This window comes from Megalopta genalis, chromosome 6, assembly GCF_051020955.1.
Source record: "Megalopta genalis isolate 19385.01 chromosome 6, iyMegGena1_principal, whole genome shotgun sequence".
NCBI classification, from domain to species: Eukaryota; Metazoa; Arthropoda; class Insecta; order Hymenoptera; family Halictidae; genus Megalopta; species Megalopta genalis.
The window spans coordinates 2,000,529-2,027,512 of NC_135018.1; the positions used below are offsets into that span (position 1 = coordinate 2,000,529).

The 26,984-nt window shown below is 40.6% G+C and overlaps 1 protein-coding gene across 1 annotated transcript; it reads left to right on the top strand.

Annotated features, from left to right (window-relative positions):
• Nucleotides 1-5,427: 5,427 nt before the first annotated feature.
• On the top strand, nt 5,428-7,426 carry LOC117225601 (facilitated trehalose transporter Tret1-2 homolog). The gene has a single exon (XM_033479283.2). The coding sequence runs from the start codon at nt 5,801-5,803 to the stop codon at nt 7,283-7,285; it is 1,485 nt and encodes a 494-aa protein (XP_033335174.2). The 5' UTR covers nt 5,428-5,800; the 3' UTR covers nt 7,286-7,426.
• The last annotated feature ends 19,558 nt before the right edge of the window (nt 7,427-26,984 follow it).

Here is a 26,984-nt window from a genome sequence, read left to right on the forward strand (position 1 = left end):
AGTAAATTGACAGCTATACCTATTATTCTTTAATTGACATAACCTTGACATAACAGTAAATTGACAGCTATACCTATTATTCTTTAATTGACATAACAGTAAATTGACAGCTATACCTATTATTCTTTAATTGACATAACAGTAAATTGACAGCTATACCTATTATTCTTTAATTGACATAACCTTGACATAACAGTAAATTGACAGCTATACCTATTATTCTTTAATTGACATAACCTTGACATAACAGTAAATTGACAGCTATACCTATTATTCTTTAATTGACATAACCTTGACATAACAGTAAATTGACAGCTATACCTATTATTCTTTAATTGACATAACCTTGACATAACAGTAAATTGACAGCTATACCTATTATTCTTTAACTCGAATATTTGCTTTTCTCTAAGGAATTGGACCAAAGCGCGAATTTCATTAAAAAGCGTAAAAGGAACCACACGTGTGCATTTTTCAACTTTTCCATCAGAGCTAGCAACGAAAATTTAGAAAAGACATTTTTATAATAATTAATATAATAATTTATAATAATTTATATTATAATAATTTATATAATAATTTATAACATAATAATTTATAATAATTAATATAGTAATCGTAACTATAAAAACGAGCTACAAGGCTCGAATAATCGTATCTCCTCTTCCCAAATCGTCCATTTTTGTGGACAATCTGAGCGTCAATTAGAGAGACATTACTGTACTGCGGTTTTTCGATGAGGGCGAACTTTGACGGAGAAAATTAGACTGAAAAGTTACGCCGATAAATCGGCGATTATAACAATAAATTGACAGCTATAGCAATAAATTGTTATTATTCTTTAACTCGAATATTTACTTTTCTCAAAATATTGGACTAAAGCGCCATCCAATGACATAACCTTGACAGCTATACCTATTATTCTTTAACTCGAATATTTGCTTTTCTCTAAGGAATTGGACCAAAGCGCAAATTTCATTAAAAAACGTAAAAGAAACCATACATGAGCATTTTTCAACTTTTCCATCAGAGCTAGCAACGAAAATTTAGAAAAGACATTTCTACAGTCATCGACAATTCGTAACTATAAAAACGAGCTGCAAGGCTCGAATAATCGTGTCTCCTCTTCCCAAATTGTCCATATTGGTGGACAATCTGAGCGTCAATTAGAGAGACATTGCTGCCGCATCTCCACGACGAGTATACTCGTCGAACACAGCGAACCGGTTAAGACGAATTTCGTCAGTATTTGCCGCAGTCGTATCGGTCAACGTCTCGTAGATAGCATAAGTCACGAGTTCGTGTAGTACGTCTTGTCAAGACTAATCTGGATGACCGAACGCATCAGCGTTAGAACGACAAATGCGCCAGTCAATGTTCGTTCCCGTCGCAGTTCCACGACCGCAAACGGAAAGAGCGAGCGAACGAGCAAAAGCGAGGAGACAGCGAAAGAGAAAGAGAGAGAGAGAGAGAGAGAGAGAGAGAGAGAGAGAAAGAAAGAGAGAGAGAGAGAGAGAGAGAGAGAGAAAGAGAAAGAGAAAGAGAGAGAGAGAGAGAGAGAGAGAGAGAGAAAGAGAAAGAGAGAGAGAGAGAGAGAGAGAGAGAGAGAAAGAGAGAGAGCGTCGTTTCACCCTCTGTTCGAGTAGATTACACTTCGGGAAGGTTAGCGACCCCATCCAGAATCTCCGTGTACAATACACATCCGCTTTTACGCGGTCGGCGCCGTTTGCTTGCTCCTGGAACTTTCCTTTCTCCGGTCGTATCCTTTATCTTCGCCGAGGAGCCTCGAACAAACGCATCCCACGCGAGTTGTTTTTCCCTTCGTTCCAGCCGCATCAATCTTCCTCCTCGGCCCGCGTTATACACCCCGCGCGCCGTGAGATTTCACCTGGCCGGTGCACTCGAGTGCCCCGTATGCATCCATTTTTACGCACCCTTCGTCGGAACAAGGGGGTGGGGAAACGGCGGCGAGCACGCCGAGACAGGGAAAAGTTCGCGTTACGCCCTCTCGTACCACCTCGGGGAGAGCTAATAAAGCGACGCGCATCGTATTACCTTTTGCGAGCTCGAGAAACGCGCGAATTAGGGCTGCCCGGTGTGTTAGGCGTGTTGCGAGACGTTTTTGGCGTATCGACGGTTTCAATGAACGTTCCGGCATCGTTCCGATGAAACACAGGGGTTCGTTTAACCCCTTCACGACTAATGGAAACATTTCTCTCCGTTTTGAAATTGGCGTCGTATTCAATTATTTGGTTACTTTCAGTGCGAAACGCGATTTGCCGGCGCGCAACATGCAAACAGCGGGAAAGATGAGAAGAATTATACATGTACTGTATAATATGCATATAGTACATACAGGCTGTTCCAAAAATGTCTCGCAATCCAGAAATGGGGGGGGGGGGGTCCTGGGATTATTTGAAGCAACTTTTTCCTTAGCGAAAATGCAATCCGCGGCTCCGTTTGCGAGTTATTAAAGAAAAACGGTGACCAATGAGACGCGAGATCAGTTGGCGCGAGACGGCCGAGCCAATGAGCGGAACCGAGCTCCGTGCGCTCGTTGGCCGAGCCAATGAGCGGAACCGAGCTCCGTGCGCTCGTTGGCCGAGCCGCCGCGCGCCAGCCGAGCTCGTCTCTCATTGGCCACCGTTATTCCTTAATAACTCGTAAACGAAACCGCGAATAGCATTTTCGATAAGGAAAAAGTTGCTTCAAATCACCTCAGGAATCGCCTTCTCCCAGATTGCGAGACATTTTCGGGACACCCCGTATAAAGTATGTATAATGTATGTACTATGTGCAATATTTATCTACGCTTCGCAACCGAAATAAATTGCTTCGCAAAATATCATATATCATATAATTAACACATTATTTTATTGAGTAATTTTATTCTATAATTTTGTATCACTTTAGTTAACATTGTGTTACAATAAACCAACAAATAAAAAACAGTGCATGATACAAGCCTAACCATAACTCGCGTTACCTTTACAGTCCACAAGGAAAAATCTTTTCGTTGTTCATTCGTTAAGAAAGCAAAATTGATCGCGCCTTATTCGATGAACACAACGTTCATTGTGCCCGAAAACGGAACCAAAGGCCCAGCAAATGGTCACTCGACGATAATCGTATCCGGCGTCCAATTTCGTTATAGTTTGAAGTTTTCGACAGCAACAAGCGACGCAGAAGTGGTCGACAGAGGGACCGGCGGAACTTCGTCGCGAGGACTGCGCACGAGTGTTCGTGAAAAAGTTTATCATCCGTCGCCAATCGGACGCAGCCTCCTGGCGGATCTGGAGGGCCGCCGCCGTCTCCAAATGAGAAGAAACTAGTTTCTCGACCGTGCTTTATCCGGTCTGCTCTTTTCAAGTACGTCGAAACACACCCAGGAGAGCCGGCGCGCTGCTCCCCTCGATTCTCCTCGTGTATCCTCATAAAGGCGCTCGCTGTTAAAAAGACCTCTTTGTTGCCCCCGGACGCGGAGAGCCTCACATGGTAACGAGACTTTGGAGGGTCTTCCGCATTAAAAGACGCGGTCCTCCGTCGACGGTTCGAGCACGACGGGACCGGCAGGGGGGGTTGTACTGGCCAAAGGGGAAGGAACGAGCCTGCGACGGATTCGGGAGAAATCGGTCGGGCTTCCTGTTTACCGAGCTGATTCCGTGATTTTTATTGGCCCTCCGTTCGCGGGCCACGGAATTTTAAACGGCTCCCGATCTCGAAAAACGACCGGGAAACCGGGATCGAATCGGTCTGACCGCTCCTCGCCTTGCCATCTACTTTCCGCATCCCGCGCTTCCCCCTTTCCCCCCGTCGATCCATCCCGCCGCACCATGGAAACGCGATCACTTTTGACATGTCTTTTGACGGCAAAGCGAGTGGAATCGTTTAGTGCCCCGAAAGAGTTCAATGGCTCGCGGTTCTTCAGCCGACTGAGCTTCGGTTATCTGTAAAGGATCGCGAAGTGGCCACCAGAATTCAAATCCGAATTGATTGATCGTTTTAAATTTAGGGCATTATTCGCGTGCTATGCTATTAAGGGAAATCGTAGAAATCATTAAGCGGTTTTAAACGTTTTGCGCCGCGAGTTTCAAGGAAACTATATTCTTCAAGGAAACTTTCTAATCTTGTGTACGTGAACATTTTTTTAATATATCGGCCAGATTCTTCCGGTTGAAATGAGACCAAACATGACAAGCTTTAGATCATATTTATTCGTTGTACGTGGCGAGTAACTTATTTTATTCTATTGCAGAAATTATAATTATAGCAGAAGAAGCATTAGTGATTCTTTCCTAATCGTATTTTTATAACTATGTAAATATCTTCAGGTAGGATCGACGTCAAAATATTCTAAACATCTTGAAATTTGAGAATATGCTTTTGTTTTCACTAAAATTACAGTTTAAATAGCCGATGATCGCTACTTTTTACGCTCGACGAGTATACTCGTCGTGACAATAAAATACTGCCACTTTTCCATGGCGAGTGTACCCATCGAGCACAGCTAACTGGTTGAGGTTATGTCGAGGTTATTAAATAGGTTATATTAAATAGCCAACAGTCGCTACTTTTTAAGCGTGACGAGTATACTCGTCGAACACAGCTAACTGGTTAAGGTTACGTTAAGGTTATTAAATAGCCGATAGTCACTACTTTTTACGCTCGACGAGCACACTCGTCGTGACAGTAAAATATTTATGCATGACGAGTATACTCGTCAAGCACAGCTAACTGGTTGAGGCTATGTCAAAGTTATTAAATACGTTATTAAATAGCCTAATACTCACTACTTTCTACGCTCGACGAGTATATTCGTCGTGACAGTAAAATACTGCCACTTGTCCGTGACGAGTATACTCGTCAAGCACAGTAAACTGGTTAAGATTATGCCAAGCTTATTAAATACTTTATTAAATAGTCTAATACTCACTACTTTCTACGCTCGACGAGTATACTTGTTGTGACAGTAAAATACTGCCACTTCTCTGTGACGAGTATACTCGTTGAACACAGCTAACTAGTTAAGGTTATATCAAGCTTATTAAATACATTATTAAATAGCCAATACTCACTACTTTCTACGCTCGACGAGTATTCTCGTCGTGACACAAAATATCGTCACTTCTTCATGACGAGTATACTCGTCGAACACAGCTAACTGGTTAAGATTATATCAAGCTTATTAAATACATTATTAAATAGCCAATACTCACTACTTTCTACGCTCGACGAGTATACTCGTCGTGACACAAAATACCGTCACTTCTCCATGCCGAGTATACTTGTCGAATACAGCTAACTGGTTAAAACAAAATCCGACTTATAAAGTCCATCTTCCTCCGTGTCCTTAAAATATTGCTCCTGAATCAATTAATATGCCGATCGACGACGAGTAGATAAACGGTCGAAGTAAACACAACGCGTATCCGATAACGTTCGCGTGACGTGAACGGCCTGTAACAGAAATCAATCGGCAGTAACGAAATTGGAATTTCGTGTCATTGTTGTGATAAACCAGCTCGCCGAAACACGATTACAGGCGACGAGGAAAGTCCACTGTGAACCGGTTGGCTGGCCGAGGTATTTTCGTAGCGATTACGTAGCGACGACTGCGAGCTGCGAGTCGATTGCCGCGATGATCCGCGCTTAGTGGAGTAAGGAACGATCTAGAGTATGCTTCAGCGATATCGGAATGTCGCATGGTGATAAACAAGAGTCTCCAAGGACATGCCAGCTGCCGTGTGTGATCAGTCAGTCCGGATAGTTTTCAGTGCGCGAACGTTCCGAGCGACGAGCGATGGAGAATTTTTTCGGCAGGAGCGAAGACTCCGACCTTCGGCTTCGTCTCAGGCAGCTGCTGACAGCTCTGGGCCCACTGTTGGGTGTCTTCATGGCGGGCCTGTCGTCGGGCTACAGCGCCGTCTTGTTGCCGGAGCTGCACGCACCGACTACCATAATCAACGGCAGCGCGGCTAATCTCACCGACGACGACATCGTCGTGTCCAGCGTGGACGAGGAGTCCTGGATAGCCTCCTCGGTGTTGCTCCCGATGGCGCCAGGCTGCTGGATGTCCGGATTCCTGATCGAGAAGCTCGGCAGGAAGAGGTCCACGTTGGCGATCTTCCCCGTCTTCATGGCCGGCTGGCTGACGATCGGCCTCGCCTACAACGTCGCCTGCATCATAATCGGAAGAGTGATCTGCGGGTTCTGCGCGGGCCTGTTCGGCCCGCTGGCCCCCGTCTACATCAGCGAGACGTCGGACCCCGTGCTACGCGGGGTCCTGCTCAGCCTGATCTCCGTGACACTTTCGGTCGGTATTCTGGTGGTGCACGCTGTCTGCATTTGGCTGCACTGGCGAATGACCGCGTACATCTGCGTCGCCTTCGCCGCTATCGGCCTGCTGACTGCCTTAGCGTCGCGGGAGAGCCCCACCTGGCTGATAAACAAAGGTCGGACGGACGAGGCGCTCGAGTCGTGGGTGCGTCTACGCGGCTGGCGATCGCTGAGCGAGTATCAGGCCCTGGAGAACTCGAAGACCGCTCGGCGGAAGTCCGCCGAACGGTCGGTTTGCTCGCGCGTCAAAGAGACCGCGACCTCGAGGTACTTTCTGTGGCCGCTCAGCATACTCTGCGTGTTCTTCTTCGCCGCTCAATTCTCCGGTTACAACGTCGTCATCTTCTACTCCGTGGTCATGCTGATGGAGGTGACCGGGCCCGATTACGCTTACGTCGGCACGCTGGTCATCGACGTGGCCCGCTTGATTGTCAGCGTGCTCACCTGCTACCTGATCAAACGCTGCAACAGGAGGACCCTGACCCACGTGTCCGGCTGCGGAACGTCTTTCTTTCTGTTCCTGTTGAGCCTGTGCCTGTACCACGACGTCGGCAGACCGTGGTGGCCCTGCGTCCTGCTCGTGATCTACATCGTGTTCATGACGATCGGTCTGACGCCTCTGCCGTGGATACTCTGCGGCGAACTGTTCCCCAGGAAGTTCCGGGGCCTCGGGTCCGGCCTGACCTCCGGCTTCGCGTTCATCTTCTCGTTCACGGTCGTGAAAATCGTGCCGGCGATGTTCCTCGCGCTCGAGACCCACGGAACTTTCGCAATTTACGGGATCCTCACGCTTCTCGGAACCGGCTTCTTGTACTGCACGCTGCCGGAAACCAAGGACAAGACCCTGCTGGAGGTCGAGAGGGCTTTCGACAGGAAGTCGGACAAGTCGGACAGGTCGGACGGTAGGAACGTCGCGGAAGTTTCGACGAACGAACAGAAGAACCCGTGAAAATTGGCGGACTCTTTTTTCCTAGTACTCTTCGTGTTCGAGTTGTCCGAAGTCGTTTTGTGATTAGAGTGATCGAAGTATAGTTATTTCTGTCGAAAATGCAGGTCGGAATTGAAGCCGACAGATCTGATTATATTATATATTATATTATATATATATTATATATATATATTATATATTATATATAATAATAATATTATTATATATATATTATATTATATATTATATTATATATTATATTATATTATTATATATATATTATATTATATTATATATTATATTATATATATTAGCCGGCGATTCTTCGAGACTCGCGAGGCATTTTTATGGAAACTCGAGGCAGTCGGTGAAAAAGCCCAGGAATTATCGGCGGAGGAGAATTGCGAGAATTGCACGAAGGAGAATTGAAACCGGCAAATCCGAGAGTACTAAGTCGCGACTCTTTGGCTCGATTCTCCTTGCGGCTCGATTTTACAGAAACTCGGGGCAGTCGGCGAAAAAGCAGCGGCCAGCATGCCGGTGGACATTAATATAAGTTAATTAATAGTTAAGTCATCATTTTTATTCTAGCATTGCTGTATGTATTGCTCCTCTTCCTCGTCTCTTCCCAAATTATGCGCAATTCCCAAACTTTTGCGCGCAATCTGAAGGAAAATTAGGGAAAATTTGTTGTACAAAATAGTGCTGGAATAGAAACGTATTAAATTGTTTCTAATTATTCGCCACGATAACGAAGGCAATTCGGAAGCCAAACGGACCATTTCGTGTCGTCGAACCTTGTCATCGACGTGGCAATAAATCACACGGGCGTAGGAGCAGCACAGGGAATTTCACAGTGTTCCGAAACTTGGCAATTCCGGGAGAAATTGCAGTAACTCTTTCGTGCGCGACGTTTGTGTGCGAATGTTTGTACGTCACGCATTGGAACTGTTTTAATAATTATGGAAGCTTCTATTTTATTAGAACGTAGTAATCGATCTTATTTAATTTGTAATACAATTTTAATTATTTAATTTCTGTTCCGTAAGTCGCGTCAGACGGCTCGAAAAACTGGCTAAGAAAATCGTATACCTTCCATATTTTTACCTGAACAAAAAATCACCGCTGTTTTGCAGGTTCCACGATTTACGAAACGCCGCGTACACTAATGAAACGATCCACGATCGTTCCTTCGGTCAGTATTTTCAACCACGAGAGCGTAGTATTACCTCATCTAGAGTTCCGTTCAGTGGCTTCGACGTTCAATATTAATCATCCGGGTAATTAGCGTCCAGTCAGCATTACCACGGAAGGGAAATCAGCGGGATGTTTGGTAAGAAATAGGATCCGTCATCGAATTCTAAACTCTGCTAATTATCGTGTAAACCAATCTCGCTGCACAGTTCGAATCGTTCGGATCGACCGCGTTGTTAACAATTCAACTTCTGCTCACGTTTAACGAAGACTACGACTCGATTTTTTTTCAATCGAATACTCGGATATTTAGTCATTACTTTAATCGTTACTTCGGCGTTGATGTTTATAAAGTTGTTTTTTATGTTATGAAAGAGAGAGCGGGCAATCAAGAATATATAAAAAAAGTATATTTATAATATAATAATATTATGTAATATTATTATATTATTATATAATATTATATTATCACATTAACATTGTATAATATTATATAATCATATTAATATTGTATAATATTATATTATCATATTAATATTATATAATATTATATTATAATATTAATATCACATAATATTATATATTATAATATTAATATTACATAATATTATATTATCATATTAATATCATATAATATTGTATTATCATATTAATATCATATAATATTATATAATATTATATTATAATATTAATATTATTATATTATATAATATATATATATATATATATATATATATATCTAATATCGAATTTATAAATAACTGGATATTGGCTAGCCGATTTTCTATCTATTTTCGTATCACCTGTGTATAACGTATATGGCCGTGACGTCACTGATTTAGTGACCCACGAGCTAGTACTAAAAAAAAATGGTGAACAAAATTTGACCCACTCCTGAAAAAGGTGCGTCATCGCAGCTCTAGATCGATGCTTAATCGAGTCAAGAATATCACAAATCGCGGACGGTCACGCGGCTCGAATTCGTCGAAATTCTCGAACGAGCGACTGGTACGATAACGTTGTACGCGATAACGAATCGTCGCGAGAGACGATTGATATTACTTCGACCTTTTCTCCGGTTTACCAAAAACATGTGAAATATTCAAAGCGATCGAGTTATTTTGTTCACAGATTTTTTACAACGCAATAACTCGATGGAAGATTTTACATTTCTTCTCGACACATTTATATTGTATATATCTCAAATAATATTAAATATAATAATATTAAATATCTCAAATCTTATCTTTCTCTTTTTAAAATTTTAGAAAATGAAAAGAATTCATTGTTCGTTGATAGATTTATTATTCATTATTATTTACCCGCTAATGATAAGCAACTTATAAGTAATATACAGGGTGTCACAAGTTTAAGATGCCGAACTTTATAAAAACAAATAGGTCCATTAAATGTCTTCGCCGATTTAAAAGATTAGAAAATCAGAATATAGTTTAGAAAACACTCCGTTCTAAAAGTCGCCTAAATATCACTGTATCCTCGGTCCTTCGTACGAAAATGTTAAAGAATGTTCGAATCGCGTTCCAGCGAACGTCACCGGGCCGTGGATAAATGTAATTTTCGACGGTTGGCACGTCGCGTTTTGCTCTCGTTCACGATAATAAAGATGGCGCGGGGAGGGGCGGCGCGCACGGCGAAGGATTAATTTGTTGCTGCGGGGAACTGGCAGCCGCGATTTAGGGGTAAATTTGTGTTGGCGAAATGAAAATGTAACCTCATAACTCTGCTTCCGGCGCGTCGCTTTATGCATAGCCAGGCCGCATCCGACGGTTTTATACACTTCATAAACATTCCTCCGGATTTCCGCGTCCTCGCTTGATGCCATCATCCCTGACTCGCGGAGGGTGACATCTTGTTCAACGCGCCCTTCGTTTTCGAGCAATCGCGCTTGTTCGCTTAATGATCGTGCCCCGTTGAGTTTCATGAATTTTTTACGAGCGAAAGACCAGCGACCTTGGGACACTGTTCCAGCTGTTATGCTGTTTAGTCGCGGCTGGAAATTAAGTCGGCGTGCATTCGACGGTTCCTAAAACAGGGAAATGCTTTCGGAATGTAGAATATCGCGATATTATAGTGCAGGAGACTGGGGTAAGTTGATGCTAAGTAGATTGTTACAGCGCGTTTATCGAGACACTGAGAATTTACAGCTCGACGAGCAACAGACGTTTTGTGGATCACTGGCTAATTGATTTATTATGTTGTATTTTATAGTTGTATTTTTACTGTATCATATTTTTGTTATATTCTATTTTATTATTGTATTTTTACTATATTGTATTTCATAATTACATTTTCATTATATTTTACTTTATAATTATATTTTTACTGTATCACATTTTTATTGTATTCTACTTTATTATTGTATTTTTACTAGATTGTATTTTATAATTACATTTTCATTATATTTTACTTTATAATTGTATTTTTACTGTATCATATTTTTGTTATATTCTACTTTATTATTGCATTTTTATTATATTCTATTTTATAATTGCATTTTCATTATATTTTACTTTATAATTGTATTTGTACTGTATCATATTTTTATCATATTCTACTTTATTATTGTACTTTTATTGTATTGGATTTTATGATTGCATTTTTATTACATTGTATTTTATAATTGTATTTTTATCATATTGTACTTCATAATTGCATTTTCATTATATTCTACTTTACAATTCCATTTTTCCTAAATCATATTTCTATTACATTCTACTTTATTATTCTATCCTCATTATATTCTAAAAATATACTCCGAAACGTGCATATTTTTCAAACCCTTCGGTATCCGTCGACAATTCTTGTAAACCTTCCGAAGCCATCGATAAGTTCTCCAGCTCAACTTCTTCCCTAACAACAGATCACTTGTAAAAGTAGACGCGAATCAAGCAAGCCCGCGTACGAAAAGTTCCGCAGATTTCCCGTTATTTAATATTCCGTCGGCGGGTAGAGAAAAGGAGATCGCGTTACACGGAGTTAATAAAACCGAGAGGCGAAATCACGAATGCACGTGTAATCCACGGTGAATTCATTAAACCGGAATACGCTCGCGGGGGTATCGCCTGAAAGGCCCGGGAAGCGAGCCGAAAAGCTCCGGCCGAGTATTCTTTAATAACCCTATCGGATATGGTTCCGGTGTTCGTTGCCGTCGGGAGCGGCGCAAACGTTTGCAAATGCACGTTCCGTGTTCGGGTCCTCGACAAAGAAATTTGGTCCGCGCGGAATCGCGCTCTGTCCACGGGGCGTTTCATAAAGCACCCCGAGCGAGCGAGAGAGAGAGAGAGAGAGAGAAAGCAAGAGGGAGAGAAAGCGAGAGGGAGAGAAAGCGAGAGAGAGAGAGTGAGAAAGCGAGAGGGAGAGAAAGCAAGAGGGAGAGAAAGCGAGAGAGAGAGAGAGAGAGAGTGAGAAAACGAGAGAGGGAGAAAGCGAGAGAGGGAGAAAGCGAGAGAGAGAAAGCGAGAGAGGGAGAAAGCGAGAGAGAGAAAGCGAGAGAGGGAGAAAGCGAGAGAGGGAGAAAGCGAGAGAGAGAGAGAGAGAGAGAGAGAGAGAGAGAGAGAGAGAGAGAGTGAGAAAGCGAGCGAGCGAGCGAGAGAGAGAGGGAGAGAGAGAGAGAGAGAGAGATCCGTCTCCGGGACTCGGTTCGGCGGGATATCGCTCATCGGTAGCGACGGATTTTATGCGGAAGAGCCGTCGGGAACGGGCAGGGAATTCGCGTTCCCGGGCCGCTGTCCATTAGGAAATTTATACGAGTCGAAGGACGTTGATTAAATCTCGGGGCCCCAACGGCCGGGGGGAGTCGAAAGTCTCTGACGAAATTGAAGAAACGATCTCCCCTTCGTCGTTGCGGGCGATCGCGACGGAAAGCGAGGAAGGAGGAGAACCCGGGGAAACGATGAAACGGCGGAACGGTGAAACTGAGAAAGGGGGGTGAAACACCCCGTAGGGCAGAGGGGGCGAGGACGGTGAAATTTTATCAGGATTCGCCAGCAGCCTCCTCGAGGATCGCGCGGCAAGAGAAAAAAAAATGTATTAGAATGGTAACAGTTCACACCCGACGCCCGCCGGAGAAGGATAAAGCCCTGAACAGCTTACCTTTCGAAACACGCCGAGCGTTATCCCTGCATCGAGATAAGACCGTTCCCCGTTGGATTGAATTAACTCTCCGCTTCCTCTCGTCCGCCGAACGGAGAAGAAGGACGTTTCTTAATTCAATTCCCCACGGTTTTGTATAATTGACGTCGTTTGTGAGGCGTGAAATTTTTAGATTGGCTCGCTCGGCGATCACGACCAGCGGACGGACTGACTGACTCGACTCTCTGTCCGACTTCTCCGTTGAAATATCGATCGACGTTTCGTTTCATTTTATTTCCAGGTATCGTTCGTTGTTCGCCTATTTTACAGTACGTTTCGGAAAATCGTACGCGTTTCCCTGTAGGTGTATCACTGACCTTCGTTGCTGTTCCGAACGTTTAGCAATTTCTGATCAATAATGGACGCAAAATAGTGGAGCTGGCGGACTATCGATAGCACTGTTCGATAGCATCGGGAACACGTGTGAGACAAAATATTTCAGAGACACAAGAATTTGAAGATACTAAAGAGTTTGAAGAATATACAAGTTTTATATTATGACTTCCTTACAATAGAATAATATAATTAATAGTATAATAACATAATATTATAATATAATTATTATAAATTATATTATATTATATATATTATAAAATAATAATAATAATTATTATTAATTATATTATTATATTGTGTTATTATATTATGTTATTATATTATATTATTATATTATATTGTCTATTCAAAGACCAATCGATGTCTATTGCTGATATATTTATTGTGTACCGTTATCTATAATAATAATTATTATATATTATAATAGATAACAGTATAATAAAAATATCAGCAATAGACTTTGATTGGTCTTTGAATAGACAATATAATATAATAATATAATAATACAATATAATAATATAATTAATAATAATTATTATAATAGATATAACGGTATAATAAAAATATCAGCAATAGACCATGATTAATCTTTGAATAGACAATATAATATAATAATACATATATATAAAAATATAATATAATAACATAATATAATAATACAATATAATAATATAATTAATAATAATTATTATAATAGATATAACGGTATAATAAAAATATCAGCAATAGACTTTGCAAGTTATGACACGAACCACGGGTTTTTATTTTAAAAAATGAGGATGTCGAGATATTTGCCATCCGAGCTCGTCTCCCATTGGTCACTGTTTTTCGTTAATAACTTGTAAAGAAAAACAGCAGGATTCCGATGTTGTCGGAAACTTTCTGCAAAAAGTGTGATCTTCTTTCACCGGCCGGCTGTTCATCGGAAACATCGTATTCAACAATTCGCAATCTGTAGATTAAACATTGATTCAACTAATTCGCCGATGGAAAGTTCGCTGTTAACAATACAACCGGATACAAATTGTGCGCTCAATTTTATCGATTTTATATACACACACGCGTGTACGTAAACGGACTTTCGCTCGGCATATTTAATCGTTGAAATATAAAATGCAAATTCGTATTTATTTAACGAAATGAGAGACGGAATGAATAAACCCGTAAGCCAGATCGAGCCGCCGTAATATTCCGAGAACATTATTGAAACGAGATTTTACCCGGAGTGTTCTGCGGCAGTTTTAAATTAACCATGAGTCAACTTAATGTAATTAATCCTTTAAACGTTTTATGCATTTCATTTCGAGCATCTCCGCTTGTCTGTTAATAAAACTTTCATAGGGTACTCTCGAAATGTAATACTTTCATCGTGACCTAGAAATTGCTTTTTTTTAGAGATCTCCGACCGAACGCGACCCTAGATTCTCTCTCGTTTCTTTCATTATTCTAGGATTTAAAAATTTCTGGAGAAATTCTGAGATATTTATCGAAGTTTCCACATTGATGTACAATTGATGATCAAGCTTTTTAGACGAGCGAATCAGGTAGCCCGATCCTTTCGGGCTAATTTAACACTTTACACTCCGCTGTCCCCTCTCGTGGGACATTAAAGTTTATTAGCGATTACGGGGAATTGAGTTATTTCAGCGCAACTTTTTGAGACATGCATGTTTCCCTGAAGTTTTCTCTGGAAATGGCACAAGAAATCAAATCAAAATATTGTAAAATTACTAAGATATATACAAGAAATGTCAGCGGGTTTTGACGAGAACGTGAAAGGCGTGCTCACGACGGTCCGAGCACTTCAAAGACGCCACTTGAAAAGAACGATAAGGCAAGTTTGTAGACGAAAGGTCGGTATGCGAACATAGCACGCGCTGTATAGTGAGATTTATAATCATAAAATCTGTAGGAAAAGATTTTCAAAGCTGAACTCAGTCTGGTTTGAAGCGTCGAGCGGTTTAGATAGATCTAACGAGTGAGAAAATCGGAAAAGTGATTCTTCTCTTGGTAAATAAATTGTTTGGTAAAAGTTTTTTTGGTAAATATCATCTTGCGAGTTAGTAATAACAATTAGAAATTTTCGACCTATGTATTTATTCATATTTTTTATTAGAACAATGGCAAAACGTTCAAACACGAATGAGTCTCATGACACAAGTAGCAGCGAAGATGAGCTCCAGATAGACGCTTATACAGATATGTTAGAAAAAATAACTGTAGAAGGTTTTCTTCTACAGTTAGTCTATCGTTTTGATAGCAGTGACAGTGATATCGTCCAAGCAACAAGGCGACGAGAGAAAGAGTTCGCATAGATAGCGATTACAACGACAAAACAAAATTATAAAACAAACAATAACAAAATTATAAAAAATGAAATATTGATTTTTTGCAAATTTCTCGGTTTCAGCCAAATTCATATAAGTCCAACGTCATTATAATATGTTAGTTAGTTCCAAAACTATACTAAATAATACGAGGGTCTGTAAATTCCCGTTTCTGCCGAAAAGTGGCGCCGAGTAGCTGCTAGCCAACGTTCAGAATGGTGCGGATTGCTAAGGGTTAATATTCCGAAATTTAATATTCCGTATTTTTAATATTCCGAAAATTTCGCCCGGGTACTTAATGACCCGGGTTCTCGGCGGGTAGGATCGATGCACTTTCGATCTACAGAAAAATTTCTGTGCGATCGTCGATTGAATAGCGCTCCTTGTTAGCAGCGGAGCTATCGAGCACCGCATCCAGATGCTCCAGACCACATTGTTTTAGCAAGAATGTCGTCCGATACAAAAGGGCTTCGATCTCGATAGCATCGTATCGAGTTCGAAGAGAGTGAGACGTACCGAAGAAGTTGAAAAGAGAGAGGGTTTCTTTCTGGGTTTCCGTTCGGCGACAAGATCAATTCAACTTTCGTCGCTAACGAAAATGTCGTTTCTCGCTTCAACTCCGTTTAAGCTTCCAGAAAGTATGATAAAATCAGTCAGATACCACGATCGACCTGTTTCGCTTTCTCCTTTGAACGGTTTCTCCCTCTTTTCTTCGATCTTGTTCCGCGCGGCATACACCCCGAGGCGTTCCGAGCCACAATAGTTCGCAGTTTCTTTCCGGGAAGATAACGTTCCGACAGTTTTCGAAAAATCGACATTTTGCCGCGGTGGTTCAGCAGCCAACTTACAGGGTGTCCCGAAAATGTCTCGCGAGCCGGAAATGGAGTGTTCCTGAGGTGATTTTAAGTAACTTTTTCCTTTGCGAAAATGCGATTCGCGGCTTCGTTTACGAGTTATTAACGAAAAACACTGACCAATGAGAGATCGCGTGCGGCTGACGCTCCGCCCTCGTGTCCATTCAGACGGCCGGCGCGACGCGGCATTGGTCGAAAGGGCGGAGCGCTGGCCGCCGCGCTCCGATTGGTCACTGTTTTTCGTTGATAACTCGTAAACGAAGCCGCGGATTGCATTTTCGCAAAGGAAAAAGTTACTTGATATGACCTCAGGAATCTCTGATTTCCGGATTGCGAGACATTTTTGGGACACTCTGTATATGTACATCTATTTTTGACCATCCCGACGCGCGACGATTGGCTCTCGGCACTTCGTTGCAATTTAATTTCGTATTCGATTGATTAGTTGACCGATTATTATTATAGTCTGTCAGCAGTTATTAAAATATATAAATTAATTCCTCAGCACGGTTAATACTCAGACATTGATTTACTTTGTACAGCGGCTTTAACGATCCAATTTAAATGGAAATTTAATCAGATTTTGCAACAATTTTCCATCGCGCGTACTTGCACAAGCAGAATGTTCCAGTTACGAGAAAATATTTCCGCAAGCTGCTGTCACATTCATAAATTAAAACTGCAGTCGTGATCTCTTTATTATGTCTTCTTTCGACGGTGTACGCGTTCTAGTTTGTAAAAGCATATTTTATTGTCGAATGCAATATCACGTAATATTTTCATTTCTTTCAGTCTCTTCCTAAATTGTCCGTTTTCGTTTCCAAGCCGAGGGTCAATTAGGGAGAATTTACTGTATATCTTTATTCTACCATATTTCTGTAGTTGCACAGGAAATAAAAAAAGTCGTAAATTTGATTACTTCGTATAATTAATGAATTCGTTTCAAATAATTCGTACAGCGAGCGAATGTAAAAAATGTTAAATAACTGGAAATGCTATTTTACTGTTATTATGTCTTGTACAAATTCGAGAGCTTGTTTAATAATTATTTAATTTAATTTGCAGCGAAACTTACAGCCGGATTATTTGGAAAATCGGTTTTCGGAGAAGCTTTAGCAGCTAATCCCCTCGAGAGCACTCGCTTTTTCTCGCTTCTGATTAAGCGATTCCGGTGCTTGAAATTGGCAAAAAGAAACGCGGAGAAAAAAAAAGAAATTTAATGTGTTTACGCCCGCGAAGTTCTACTAGTTCAACACGCACCTATGTATGGAGCTGCAGCCGGGCCCGCTTATTGCTTTCGTGGTATAAGGAAGTGTACACTTTGATATAAATTAAATGCATATTTGAAGTCCTGCGGAGAAGCAGCGAATCGGTTGAACAAGTTCAAAGGAGGCCACTTTTCCGCGACTCTCCTCGCAATTGGAGGAAATGAAGCGCCGGAGACTGAAAGCGTTTTCCTGTCGCGTGTGCTCGACCACGAAATTCATGAATCGCGCGGAGTCTCGGTGTATTTATTTTTATCTCACCGTCGCTCATTCCCAAATATTCTTGATCGGCATCATTAGATCGCGGATGTTGTAATGTAAACTGCAAAATTTCACCGCGCCGCTTCGTATAATAAAAAAAGAAAAAAAACCGAGCGGAATTGCATCGTTTTTAATCGACTAATTGTACATTTATTATCGACGCACGGGCTCGGTAATTTTTCTTTTAAACGATATAATTTCGAACGGAATTCTACGCTTTTATTAATTTGAATAATTTGATGGATCATGAATCGAAGAATTCTTTAAGAAATTCTTCGCTGTTCGCGCTTCGACTCTGTAAAAACTGTCGTCAAGTATTGAGCTTCTTAAAATTTCGTTGCGAACAGCTGCCACTGTTTATAATAGTATAGTTATAGTAGTTAATATAATAATAGTATATAATAACTAATATAGTATATAATATATATAATATAATAATATTATAATTATTATATAATAGTATATAATAACTAATATAACTAATAATAGTATAGTATAGTATATTTTATAATAGTATATATTTATATATTATTTATATTATTTATATATATTTATATATATTAGTATAATATATATAATATATATAATATAATAATATTATAATTATTATATAATAGTATATAATAACTAATATAACTAATAATAGTATAGTATAGTATATTTTATAATAGTATACATTTATATATTATTTATATATATTAGTATAATATATATAATATAATAATATTATAATTATTATATAATAGTATATAATAACTAATATAACTAATAATAGTATAGTATAGTATATTTTATAATAGTATATATTTATATATTATTTATATTATTTATATTATTTATATATATTTATATATATTAGTATAATAGTATATATTTATCAACGAATAACATACACAACGAATCGTCCATTTTTTGACAAGCTGGACGATCGCTATCAAAAGGTTGCGCTGTAACGGGCTCGGTTTCGTGACATCATTGATAACGCGCGTCATCTTTAATTCTCGCGAATTCATCGTGGTATAATTTCGCGATCGATCCTCTCGAGACCAAGGATTCGCATTTTGTTCATTGCTCTTCAGCTCGCGTGATTCCGGACGATAAAGCTCGCCGTTCCTCGGGCTTTCCTTTTCACGTATTGGATACGATGTTTCGCTAAACGCGTGACGCGAGGTGGAGCCGCCAACATTGTTCTTTCCAATTTCAGGCAGACGCTCGGATGGTTCGTACACACACATACAAGACACACACAGACACACAGATACACACAACGTGTCGGAATATTTATGGCTCAGCGCCGGGGAAATAAACGGTCACGTGAAAGTATTTTGACACATTGAAGCTTCTGAAACTAACCTGATATTGAATATGCCAAAATTACATTGCAGAGGTCTGAAACATGATTCAAAATAATATAATTGTAACAATCGAACGAACTGAATTCATTCTTTCCACTTGCTTCACGCAAATACGAACCGAATCGAGTTAACCCTTTGCACTCGAGCGGCGACTCTGAGGCAATTTCCAATAATTGAGCCGTTTATTTTGAAAGTGGCATAAGTCACTTTACCGTAATGAAAAGTGATGATTTTTTAATGTTTATACGAAATTATTTATACTGAGAAAAATATCGGTATCCTGAGATAACAAATACAAGTAAATCTTCTCGAAAGTTAGCATCCATATTTTGAAACGTGTTAAAACGCAAACCCTTAAATACATCGACTTAAAAACAAAGTGACTTACGCCACTTTCAAAATAAACGGCTCAATTGCTGTACCATTTTTGCAAGTAGTTTTTACATTATTAAATTGGTTTATATTTAAGGAACTGGAAGTACTGTAGTTGCCAATTTATACCAATTTCATGTGCATAAATTGTAATAAATCGTATAAAATGCAAATACCACAGATCGAAAAACATATTTTGGAAATAAAAACATATTTTAATAAAGCTATTTTAATAATAAAGCTATTTAAAAATAGCTTCGACTGCAAAGGGTTAATCTATTTTTCATGCATTTCGTCAATGTACTGGCAGTACTTTTTGGCTGTAATTGTCTCCTCAGTTCGGAGGAACGAGCAGCGAATTATTTCGTTCACATTCGTTTCCATCGATGCTTTCAGAGCATCATTTTTCATAGACGTTTATATTGATATTATAAATATAGTGATAGTTTATACCGATATAAAAAGATTACACACGAATATCACTTGAATTCGTATCTTCACGAAATTCGAAACAAATAACGAAAATTTTTTGAGAAAATCTTCTCTGTTGAAACGTGACTCTGGCAATGAAAAAAAACGTGTCGAGAAAAGCCAGGGCATTTGGCCGAAACAGACGACTTACGGCCCACCCGAAATTTGTCGAAACGTGCTCAGTCTTTCAGACGCGTGTATACGTCGCGCGTCGCATCGCTGTCAGTAATCCAATTTGCATTTTGTTGTTACCAATTCGAAATTAATAGTATATATATTTTCATTCATAACGTTTTATTTTATGTTTTACGGCTTTTTTCGACGCATAATCGAAGGAGCGCTATCGCGCTCTTCGGCTTTTTTCGACATACTACTGTGATCAAAAAGTAAGGTGAATTTGTTTATAAAATGTAAATTCTTTATTTATTCTTCCAAATCAATTTCATCCCCTTCAAAGTAATCCCCGTCCGATAAAACGCACTGTTTCCGACGCTTTTTCCAGTCCTCGAAACAGTCGGAATAGTCTTTTTCCGGTATAGCCTTCAAGACCTTCTTCGATTCGGTTTTTATCTCCTCAATCGTGTCAAAACGGCGTCCCCGCATTGGCTTTTTGAGTTTGCTGAATAACCAGAAGTCGCACGGAGCCAAATCAGGCGAATACGGTGGTTGCGGAACGATATGAGTCGAGTTTTTGGCAAAAAAGTCGCGAAGAACCAATGCAGTATGACATGGCACCAATCGAGACTTGACGCGTTTGAGACACAAAACATCCTTCAAAATGGTTTGGACTGAGCCAAATGATATTCCAACACTATCAGCGAGGTCTCTTATTGTCAATCGACGATTTTCAAGCACCAAATCTTCGATTTTTTGGACGTGGCCCTCGTCGGTAGACGTTGATGGTCGTCCAGAGCGCGGTTCGTCTTCAACGCGTTCTCGGCCCGCTTTGAACTCGTTGTACCACTTATAAACGTTTTTTTGTGCCATAGTTTGATCACCAAAGGCCTTCCGCAACATTTTCAACGTGTCCGCACAAGAATATTCGTTCCGCAAACAAAATTTGATGCAAGTTCTTTGCTCAACAAAATCACCCATTGTAAAAATCGAAAAATTCACTTTTGGTCGTTTACTAAAACACGTGTAACTCGGAGATAATTAAACCTTTTAACAAACAGACGCTTGGCAATTGTTATAGACAGTCCTACCAACCTAGGAAAAAAACAATTGCCTGCCTTCCTAATGTCCGGGAGTTTTAAATGACAATTTCACCTTACTTTTTGATCACAGTAGTATAATCGAAGATGCGCTATTGCGCCCTTCGGCGCTTCTTGATCCTGTTTTTTCAGAATCATCTGGCACGCGAACGGTTAAAACGAATTTCGTCAGTATTTGCCACTGAGCGTCAATTAGGGAGCCATTACTGTAGCTACAATCGGCAACGACGTTTCAAACTGTGACATCACGTGACCATTTTTATAATTCACGCGATCGCTCAAAATTCGTCGCGGCGCTTCTTCTCGCGAACGCGCAACGAAGGTTTCAGCCGGATTTATTTCTATTCCGAATTCCATCGTAAGCGTCGATATTCCATCGGCAGAAAGGAGCGCGATCGGAGAGTGCTAAACCGAATAAATCTTTCGAATTCTCTTCTCGAAATGATCGGTCTCGCGAGCACAGCGTCGACGCCGCGTACATTCAGAGACGCGCCGCGCCGTCGAAAATTCCGCTCGAAAGCACGGAAGCCTGTCAAATGTCGCCCGGCCAGAGTGGCACGCCCAGTTCGAATATCTCCGTCGAGGGGAGGAAAAAAGAGCGGCGGCGACGCGGCTCATAAATCAAAAAAAGGTAGCAGCGCATCCGAGCCGGGCTACGGAAGTCGCAGAAATTTATCGGCGATATATTTTTCCGGCGTGGCGCGAGACGCGTAAACAGAACCCGGTTGATCGGCGAGGATTTCCGCGGGAACTGGCCGCAGCCTTCTCCCTAAGACGGCCAGCCCTGAATCCACGGTATAAAAGTATAAAACCGGATACGCGTGTATCCACATCCGCTGCTTTTAAACACCGGTTCCCGCCGGTGTTTTACGAGCGGCCGTGTGTCATTGCTTCGGTCCTAAGGTCTCCTGCACCCTTGATCTTGCGGAACGTATGTAGACCGTGGCCTCCGGGATTCGCGAACTTGTCCACCCGGATCTTGGACTTACAGGAACTGATACGGACTACCGGGGAATATTCAAAATTTTTTTGTATTTAAAACAGTATTTAAAATTCTCCCGAAATTGTCCTTCAGTAGACGAAAGGGGACGATTTGTGGACAGGAAGACACGATTGTTCGAGCATTGCGCCTCGTTTTAGTAATTCTTGGCAATCGGCGATTGTAAGAACTAGCTGCGAGGCTCGAATAATCGTATCTCTTCTTCTAAATGTTTTCTAATCTTTGTTTACAAGTCGAAGGAAAATTACGAAAAATTTACTGCACACAGTAAAGTAGTTAGAATAAATATAATATAATATTATATTTATATTATATATTATATTATATTATATTATAAATATATAATATTATATAATTATATAATATAAATATAATAATATAAAATATAATATATTATATATAATATATAAAAATATAGTTAGAATAAAAGCTTATTAAATTATTTCTAATTTTCTACGACGATACGAAGGCAATTCGAAGGCCGAACGGACCGTTGTCGACGCGGCAATAAATCGCATAGGCGTAGGACTAGCGCGGGGAAATTCCCGGAAACCCGAAGTTTGGCATTTCCGGGAGAAATTACTGTGCACTCTCGCGTGAAAAGGGTTATTGAACCGTTTTAATAATTAGGAAAGCTTCTATTTTGTTGCAGGGACATAATAAAATATCGATTTTCTCTCTCCCCGACGAGATACGATCGCGAAAAAGTTGCTGTTGTAAAGATACGTTTGGAACCCGTTTTGTAGTAGATGTTTTACGGCAAGCGGACAAGATCGGAATCACTATAGCTCGCGATCGGTTTCATCAGAATTCCGTGACGGTCCGGAAGCGGGGACGGGAGACTTTCCGTATTCGCGAAATGAACTACCGGGCGGACTTGTGTTACCAAGATGGCGCGTTGTTGACGTTTCGCTTAAAAAGCCGACGCGGTGCGCGCAGATACCGCGCTACGTGTAAAGACGCAGTTTTATCAGCGATAAAAATGTATTAGCGAATCTTATATTCAAGACCAGGCCCCCGTCGAGAGAGATAAAGCCGCGCACGGTGCCTCGTGGAACGTGCCTGATCTGCATGCCAAGAAGAATAACGCCTTCCCCCTTCCCCGGCCTCTTCTTACACCGTCTCGGGTTTCCGGAACGCCTCGGTTCGGATAGAACGTAGAACCGATCGCGATAATTGAAGACCCCTTGTTGAAAACACCCGCAAGTGCCAGAAATCAGATTTTCCCCGGAACGGGGGCGAAACTTTAAAATGTCGGCGAAATATGATTTGCCCCGATTACAGAACGAGCTTAAATATAGAGCTGCTTAAATATAGAGTGGTAGCCATGCTGCAACACGGCATCCTATAACACTGTTGGTTTCGCTCTAACACGATAAGATAAATTGCGGGAACCCTCCTCGTGTAGCACTGCAACCTATAACGCTGTTTCGCTCTAACGCGATAAGAAAATTGCGGAAGCCTTTGCACGACTCTCTTCTATAGCACTGGAGAACACGATTTTTGTTCAACATGTTTGAAAAGTAAATTACCTTGGAATAACGACAGGAAGAAATAACGAATTGTAGGCCTTCATTAAGAAGTTATAACAAAAACTCAGAATAGGAATAGTAATCAACTTGCTGTTACTGCGAGCATTGGCTTGAATATTGGGTTGGCAACTAAGTAATTGCCGATTTCAGTTATAGATGTCTCTCACTCCCATTTTTATGATATCCGTAAATGTTATATTATAAAATTATTATTATCAATATTATATTATATTATATATATTATTATAATATTATATTGTATATTATTATATATTATAATATTATATTATATATTATTATATATTATAATATTATATTATATATTATTATATATTATAATATTATATTATATATTATTATATATTATAAAATTATTATTATTATTATTATGTTATTTTTTATTATCCGCGAATGTTAGCAACTAGACAAATTGAATGCAGCGGTCAAGGAAAAGCGACCAGAATTGGTCAATCGTAAAGGTGCATTTTCCACCAGGACAATGCTAGGCCGCACACGTCTTTGTCTACTCGGCAAAAATTGATGAATCAGATTGTCCATAAAAATGGACAATTTGGGAAGAGGTGATACGATTATTCGAGCTCGTTGCGGCTCGTTTCTATAGTCGTTGACAATTCGTAACTATAAAAATGAACTTCTCTTCCTAATTTGTCCATTTTTGTGGACAATCTAGGCGTCAATTAGAGAGGCATTACTGTAAATGTATACTCGTTCGCTGAAAGGAGCCGAAAATTCAAAAGGGATCTTCTACGAATCAGAAAACAAACCAAGATCACAGATTTTTTAAAGAGGATAAAAGGTGCAACAAATCTGAACGAAGAAAAAGGTTCAGAAAGCGAAGATGACATCGTTCAACCGAAAAAACGTTTTCCTTTGATTATTATTTATTATTTCCCGAGTAGCGACGAGGAAGAAAATTGTTAAATTAAGGTTGCATTAAACGAAAATATTTTCTGTTCTTTCTCTTCTCGTTTCGTGTTGCACATACATTTGTATTTTTAAATAAAAGCGAAATTGCACGTATGGAATTAAAAAAGAAACGTTTCACTAAAATTTTATATCGCAGCATCGCGTCGATGCACGGAACAATTACCAATTAAAAGTCATCTTTCGGTTCTGACATTTACAGCGTTTCCAACGAGGAGCGACCGACCCGCAATTCGCTCGGGGAAACGTTCGAGAACGGAAGAATTTTGCTTCATTATTTCGGAGCACTTCCGGCTGCCGTAGGTTCGCCAATTTCGACACGACATTCGTAAGGGTTGACTGATAGAGTGGATGGGAAATACTTGTAAACTTTAAGGGGCGCGGATGATCGAACTTCACGCGAAGTTGCGTTTCAGTGAAATCGCAAATTAACGCGAAGTTCGGAGTTACCACAGGCAAAGCGGCACTTTGGAACACCGGCCTACAGAAGGCTTCGGTTAATTGGGATAGCATACTTATATCGCAAAATGAGGTTTAACGAATTTTCCCCCACTCCTTCGCGCGCATATTCAATTTCTAACCCTATATATATATAGTGATTTTGTTTTTCTTCTACTGTGGCCGTTAAAACGGTGCCTCGTTCTGCGTTGAATTTCTGTCTTCGTGGTTCTGTAATTCGGAATTCGTAATACAGTGTGTCCCAAAGTTGTGTTACTTCCGGAAAATGGATTCTGGAAGTGATTCTGAGCAACTTTTTCCTTAGCGAAAATGCAATCCGCGCCTTCGTTTACGAGTTATTAACGAAAAACGGTGACCAATGAGAGATCGCGTCCTGCTGACGCCTCGTCCTCGCGACCACGCGTCAGATTGCCGGGACGACACGGCATTGGTCGCAAGGGCGGAGCGCCGGCCGCTCTCGCTCTCCGATTGGTCAGCGTTTTTCATTAATAACTCGTAAACGAAGCCGCGGATTGCATTTTCGCTAAGGAAAGAGTTACTTGAAATGATCTCAGGAACCCATTTCCTAAAAGTAACATAACTTCGGGACATCCTGTATTACGAATATCCTGTTCCAAGATTGTCTACTTTTGTGCACAATCCGAGCGCTAATTAGAGAGAATTTGCTGCACTTCGCGGCGTCTGCGAGGTCACGAGATTAGTGTTTCCAATCTCTCCGCAGAACTTTGACCAAGATGAAGGCATCGTTTGGCATCTCGTTGCTTCAAAGTAATCGACTGCAGAATCGTAAGTTTGGCGTCTGGGTGAGCGGACCTAAATACGTTCGAGGGTTGAGAGCGAGCGAGAGAGAGGGAGAGAGAGAGAGAGAGAGAGAGAGAGAGAGAGATAGAGAGAGAGGAGAGAGAGAGAGAGAGATAGAGAGAGATGAGAGAGAGAGAGAGAGAGAGAGAGAGAGAGAGGCGGGTCTTCAGAGGATACTGCTGGAGGGGACGATACTCACAATCAGACCACGGGAAATTACCCTGGCGTGCTCCTAGTTGAATATCAATAGCCTTGGAAGTATAGGAGAGGGAGAACCGTGCCTTGGCAATTGCAGTAATCCCTGGGTAATCGGCCCTCCAATTGCTCCTGGGAATATCTGCTCGGTGGATGCCCACTCGGATCCGAATGCTCGAATCTTTTTCCCCGAACTGTCGACAGAGATTACCTCCCGAATATTCCTGTTTGACGTCTCATTGATCTTTCCCGAACCAGCGAAAATCAAGACAGTTTCCCCAACGCTCGAACCGTGCCGCTTCCCGGTCTAAAAACGCGATTCTCTAGCTCAGCGAAACTCATTTTTTTGTCGTTGGATTTCCCTCCGAACATCTGAGCCGTTTATTTTGAAAGTGGCATAAGCCATTTTACCGCGATGAAAAGTGGTGATTTTTTTTAATGTTTATACGAAATTATTTATACCGAGAAAAATATCAGTATCCTGAGATAACAAATACAAGTAAATCTTCTCGAAAGTTAGCATCCATATTTTTAACCCTTTGCACTCGAATGGCGACTCTGAGGCGCCACTAAAAATTGATATGCTATTTTTCAAAATCATTCGAAGAGCATCAAACTCGTTTATACTTTAAAAAAGACTATTAAAATTGCATTGTACTTGCCAATAGGCCCAATTTCATACGCATGAGTCGCGATAAATTATATAAAATAGGAATACTGTAGATCAGAAATTATGTTTTGGATTTCGAATTCAAATAGCTTCGACTGCAAAGGGTTAAACGTGTTAAAACGCAAACCCTTAAATATATCGACTCAAAAACAAAGTGACTTATGCCACTTTCAAAATAAACGGCTCATATATGTACAGGGTGTTCGATATTATCAATCGATAAACGAACAAGTGACTTGAGTTGTCACTGAATGTACCGAAGCGATCGAGCGATCGGTTTTTCTAAACTTTCAGCAAAATTTTCTCGCTTCTCCTTA

Excerpts from the sequence above, each read along its gene's own strand:
- LOC117225601 (XM_033479283.2), top strand. The coding sequence starts at position 5,801 with ATGGAGAATTTTTTCGGCAGGAGCGAAGACTCCGACCTTCGGCTTCGT.